General features: G+C 38.7%; 1 protein-coding gene across 3 annotated transcripts in view; it reads left to right on the plus strand.

The window, feature by feature from the left end:
- LOC133393907 (protein embryonic gonad) overlaps positions 1–6,075 on the plus strand; it is a 44,621-nt gene extending 38,546 nt beyond the window's left edge. For all 3 annotated transcript variants that reach the window (XM_061660952.1, XM_061660950.1, XM_061660951.1), the window contains one exon: positions 4,187–6,075. In XM_061660952.1, the coding sequence (XP_061516936.1) occupies positions 4,187–5,284 (1,098 nt within the window). In that variant the 3' untranslated portion in view covers positions 5,285–6,075. The remainder of the gene's footprint in view (positions 1–4,186) is intronic.
- The last annotated feature ends 205 nt before the right edge of the window (positions 6,076–6,280 follow it).

Here is a 6,280-nt window from a genome sequence, read left to right on the forward strand (position 1 = left end):
CTCTGCGAACCGGATCAATCGCTGACATCGCCGTTCTTTCGTATTGGCAACACACAAACATCCGTGGTTCACCGTCCGAACATACAAGTGCGAATTTTATCTTTTGCGAGATCTGTTTTCCCACCGATTGGGCATCGACTAACTAAAATCAGTGCAAATCATCTGTGTTGAAATCTGACTGTGGCATGTGGTTTAGGGAGCACATCATCAAAATGCAATCGTCATCGTTATCATCTGCAGTAGGATGCAGTGAAATATTATTGGAGCTTCGATGTTTTGTAATGCACGTTTCCATTTTAATTTCGAGAAGATAATACACTTGCTCAACTATTTGTAGCGTTTCTTGTTTTCTTTTTAGGTTTCAATCAATTAGACTTCCAGTGCTGAAACATAAAAATAAATCAATTAAATCAATTGTTTTTAGCTCATATGCTTGCATACATAGAAGAAGAGACCTTTGAATTTTGTTTTGCTGTTTTGATATTCGTGTTCTTTAAAATAAATTTTTTATATTGCATGTTTAAGCATGTGTTTCAAATGATCTTAGGTTTGGGCTGATGGTTATCGCTAGTTGCATCCGTACTGCATGCTAGTCACGTGTCTGCAGCCATGATCTGTTTCATTTTTATGAAAAACACGGTTAAATTTATTGCCCAATCAAAAACATAGCCCTCCAGCAACGTTTGTCCGAATTGCCAAGTGTAAGCTATTTTAAGCAGTTGGTGGTCAAAATAACCTGATCCTGTCACCACTTCCGCTGAGATGCGGGTTGCTGTATTTTTTTGAGAAAACGTAAACGCTTAGTTCACATTTTCTCGGATTATCTTTGGAATCTATCACTTTCTTTGGGCACCCCCAAACTATTTGAATGACGCGACGTGTGGTCTTGCTTCAGCAGTAACCTGTTGGACGAGATCATTAGACGCGCCATAGAGAAAGGTTTGAACAGTCGACTACGCTACGTGTAGCTTTAGGCAAGCATAAGCAGTCAAGGTTCGCCCGATTACGTTAATCAAGTGTGAAATTTGATTATATGCTTTAATTTACTACGAAATCCTTGGAATATGTAACAAATGAATGTTGTTTAGTCATCATCCTTACAAAATGTGTGTTATAGCGGAAATCAATTAGATTAATACTAGTTTTAGAAACTAAATCCATAGATATTGTGATCTATGGAATGAACATTGCTTTAAGTTATGTTATTTCAATTGTTTCATCAAACAAAAGGAATGAATTAGTCCTAGGCGTGTTTATACATATCTAATTTATATAAACTAATAAGAAAGTTAAAAAAAACATATTATTATTTGGTTTGTATAACGATTTGGGATGGTAGTTGTGGCAGTTATCATCAGGGTGTATCTTTACACAATATACTCACACTTTTTTATATCCACCCAGCTTTTTCATGTTGCATCTGAGCGTAGATTTCGGCACTACCAAAAGAAATTGATTCACTTGTCACTGACGTCAAGATACAATTTATGTTAATAATTGTCATGACAAAGAAAGTAAAAAACAGATTCTCCATGCGTTCGAAAATGCAAAATGTCGAAAAGTATCTAATGATCCATCGCCATATATCAACACTTTTAAAACGCTTGTACAACAGCATGAAATATGTTCGCCCAGCCTTTTGTGTGCGATGTGTACGCAGGTGCAAAATTCGAGATAAACAGCTTCTTTTATAAAGCAACGCGAAGGGAACTGAAGTGCTTGCTAGCAATTGGAAATCGTGTTGATGTCGAAGATGTCTAACTGTCACCATCATGCTGACGAGTTCCTCTTTGCTGCTTCGCCCAAAAACACTAACCACGCTCTCGGATGACCGGTGGCTGACACTGATGATAATAAGCTGATGTTTCAATCAGTTCGCTGCTTCAGCGTTACGGTCTGGAACAACGATGAAGCTTTAGATATTTTGGAGATTTTTTCTCTACTGTGGCCTACTTCACTAGCTCGCGAAGATGCTTTTCTACGCCCCGGGCAATCAAGTGGTTGGCGTGTTTTCGAAAATTTCTCACGCTTCGAAAACACCCCAACAGTGCTTGGGCAATCAAATCAGAGTGTCCACACTTTTTTTCTCTGGTACTATTTCCGTACCATACCATGACTATGCGGTGCTATGTTTTGGTGTCTCTGTTCACAATCGTAGTACCCTGGCAATTTTAATGTGGTGGAAGCGAAAAGTAAGAAGTGCTGGTAAAACCTGGCAGAGGGCTTTTGCCTTCCTTGTGTTTTATGGCCAATTTGCTAGATTTATGATTCGTGATGGAATGCCACGAATAGTGTGGTAGTCATTCGTAAATGGAAGCGGTCCACACATCAGGTCAGGAAGTAAGGTGGCAAAACATGATGGATGTTTCAGCCGTCCCGAATGGAATCTGATTAAAAGTCTGTTAGCACGCGACATTGAAACCAAAGAAGAACTCAAAAGGGCCAAATTGAACTGCCCTAGTTCCTGAGGAACTATACCTACATAAGTGCGCATATCATGGATAGAATCAACACATTTCATTTGCTTGGTATTTGCTGTTGCCTAGTATCTTGAGTGTAATCAATCAACACCTCACCTGCTCCAACGCCGGGTTAGTGAAGCTGGAAATCATGATCTTCGACAAATTAATAAACGTGGCTTAATGGTTTACTGAAAACTCATGGTGTCATCATGGCTTAACAGGACGATCACTATCGAATATGGTCGTGTGTTCCAGTACATATTTTGCTTGTGTTGAAGGTCGTTGTCAGTACAAATGCACCCCTTTGTCGCTGAGTATGCCAAAAGATCGTACAGTAAATACCGTTCACCTGGAACAAAATTATTGCGATGATGCTCTTCAATGCCAAGTGCGCCTTGTAGTCTATGTGAGTCAAAGTATCTGTAGTTCTAAGTGTCCTTGATATTGTCATCTTTGTCAGTAGTGGGAGAATACCAACCAGTCGTTATAAATGCAACAAGCACCGTCATACCGTAGTTGATTGCGACTGATTAAATGGTAGGATTTACGGATTTGTTAGAACGGGAACAGAAAACGCAACTGCATGGTAGTACAAAAGCGGTATAGTACACCACAACCGTCAATAGCATTGTCATCATCGTCATCTACTGAGTATAGGTAGGGTTAAACTGTTCACTTTCATATTTGTACGTGATTTCAGCGGTAGCGTTTCATTTAGTTAACGTTTTCTGAAAAAAAAGTTGAATCAATAACCGGTATTTATGAATACACACAATCGTGTAATGATAGAGTACATTAAGAAAATTAGATTCCGTAACAGTTCCGTGATCATTTTTTATGTAGGATGTATAAAATTCGATTCGATCGATCAGCCGACTCCTACAAGATTGAGAGTGTTTCGGAAAGTGTCTATATTGCATCGTTTAGGTCGTTACGCCAAACAATGTTTCATTAATACTATTTCTCAATATGGAACGTTTTTATGTTAGTTTAGCTTAAAATTGAGTTGTCACGAATTAAATTAGGACATAAATATTATTTAAAATAACTAAAAATACGGTGTTTTACTGAACCGAAATAAAAGAAATGAAAACACAACTCTTAAACACAAATCACTGTTTAATAAGCTACTTTTATGGTGAGAAACTACTTTGTGTTCAAGCCTAGCTGATGTGAAAAATCGAGCTACTGATTTCAGTAGCAGTACATTGATAAGATATTGATGAAGTACTCAATAATATCTGCTATGTTGATCGATCGTGACTATTGGTAGTGTGAACACTGCGCCTCGAACCAGCCAAGAGGTGATGAGAGTGCACAAATATGCGAAACCCTTAGATGGCAGGGAAAATACAGCTAGAGCTACCAGATTGATGCAGTTAAAAGATTTATCATCTCGCCGACGGGTATCGCAAGGACGTATCCTTGGGAACCATCAAAATGCAACAGTGCCTACATGGTCGCTGTCGGTGTTGTTGAGCGTAACAGCAGGATAGATAAAATAGCTCAGATAAGATTAATGTTTCAGAGAACACATTTCATGATTGCATCGAATATCAACGATAAAAGCGATACAAAGTTGACAGCTTTGACTTTCACACATACACTTTGCCCAAGCTCATTCTGCTACTTATATGCTTAATGTATCTGTGCTGAAGAATTTTAATTAATTTTCAAAATCATAAACAATTATCTAAAGATCAATCTTCTCTTTATTTTTTCAGTCTTTCTTCGGGCGTACTTACAACAATTTGTCATCAATATCCGAGTGCAAAAACAATGGAGAATGTGTTATCAACAAGAAAAACCGAACTGCCTGCAAGGCGTGTCGTCTGCGAAAGTGTCTTGTGGTCGGAATGTCAAAGAGCGGCTCTCGATACGGCCGGCGGTCAAACTGGTTCAAAATCCATTGCCTTCTTCAAGAGCAACAACAACAGCAACAACAGAAAGCCTGTAGCAACAACAATAACAACAGCAACAGTAATAGCAATATTGCCATCAACAACAGTACTAGCAATGAAAACAGTAGCAATAGTACCAGCTCTCCAGGCTTGTCGATCTCGAATGGATTCATCCCAAACAGTTTTCTGTCGAATCTGTGCAACAATAACAACAACAACAGCAGTTTGAATAATAACAATCTTAATAACAACAGCATTATCAAAAATAACAATACAATTAAAAAGAACACGAAACGAGCAAGTACTCCAAGCGATTCCGGCGCATCGTCCGCTGATCCAGATGAGAGCAATGGTGTTGGTGGTGGCGGCGGCGGTGGTGGGAGCAGTTTTATCGATGGTAGTAACACTTACAAGGATCAGCTGGTAGGAAGTGTAATTCTAGAAAATGGATTCAAAACACTAGAACACGCCGAGGTCAGCTTACCTAAACTACCAATGAAAGTTTCCCGCACTCCACCCTCTTCATCGGCACTGCAGTCACACGCCGACACGTATAGGCCTGCTTTATTGGATCGAATGTCACCCTACCTACCGGCAGTATCGTTTCGGGGCGACGGTTCTCCTTATTTCCCAGTGGCGTTTTCGATTCCACCCGTCTCATTAGCCATGCTCTCCTCTGGCCATGCTGGATTTCAGCTATGCAAAAGAGACGAGCAAAACGAACCAATTGATTTATCTATGAAGTCTTCTAAGTCATCCTCCAGATCTTCATCAGAATCTCCGCGGCGGATACGCGACAGTTCGCCAATATTGCCCACCCCTAGCGAACCGGACGAACCATCTGCGACGATGGCAATAGCTACCAAGACAATTCCTCTCGATCTTTCAACGTTTGTGCGTAGTAATACTCTCCCTGGGTGAGTTTAATTGCCGATTGCTAAGATGGTGCTCGTATACTATGGAATATAGTTGTGAAACCAATATTCACAACAATGTAAAGTCCTCGCAATAGAAGAATGCAGTGAATATTCCAACATTCCTAGTGCATAATGACTAGATGCAGCCAGACTCAAGTGAAAATGACTTTATGCAGCCAGTAAGGGACCCATATGCCAGTAATGTTAATTTTTTTCTCTTAAATGTCTGTTAACACAATGCAACGCGAGCAATCTGCGAAAAGTGGTAGACACGTGCGAATATATTAAGTTTCACATTTAATCGCGTTGTGTTTCGGTACAGTTTTGTAAACATTGCAACTACGTTAGGTCTATTTAGTTAACACATGGTGCCAGATATCAGTGTACAAATTTTTCATTAGACTTTATTTGGCAAACGGTTTAACAACTGCCAAGTTTTTCGTAATTTATTGCCAAATCATTCATTGTTTTCTCAGTTTTACTTTGAATATTCTTGTAACGAATTTAAAGAAATAACAAAATCATGATTGCTCGAAAAATACAAACCATTTAATAATATACCCGAAAGACGCAAAGCTAATTAAACCGCGTATATTTCGCAGTCTTTGTCATATGTGAAACTGAAACAGAAAGCTAGACATTGAAAATATAATTTATGAATCTCCAACTGTAGATAGCATCCCGTTGTTTAGCGAATTTTTGTGTTTTACTTGTATTTAAGCTTTAAACATTATTTATAAACTGAATGCATTTGTAGTGAATAATAAAATTTGTTTGTTTGATTGTGCATATGAATCATTGGTGTATTAGCTATTCTTATGATGTTCAAATATGCTCAAGAAACATCGAAATATGCAAAATTTGAAAGAAAATTGAACCGATTGTTTTGAAGAAGGCCAGATTCATTTATTATTTATGTGACCATTATCCTGGTTGTACAATTCTTACGTACACCGCTATCCACCTGACTGTGATCATTCATTTGCATTTGTATCGTTTG

Source organism: Anopheles gambiae, chromosome 3 (assembly GCF_943734735.2).
Source record: "Anopheles gambiae chromosome 3, idAnoGambNW_F1_1, whole genome shotgun sequence".
NCBI classification, from domain to species: Eukaryota; Metazoa; Arthropoda; class Insecta; order Diptera; family Culicidae; genus Anopheles; species Anopheles gambiae.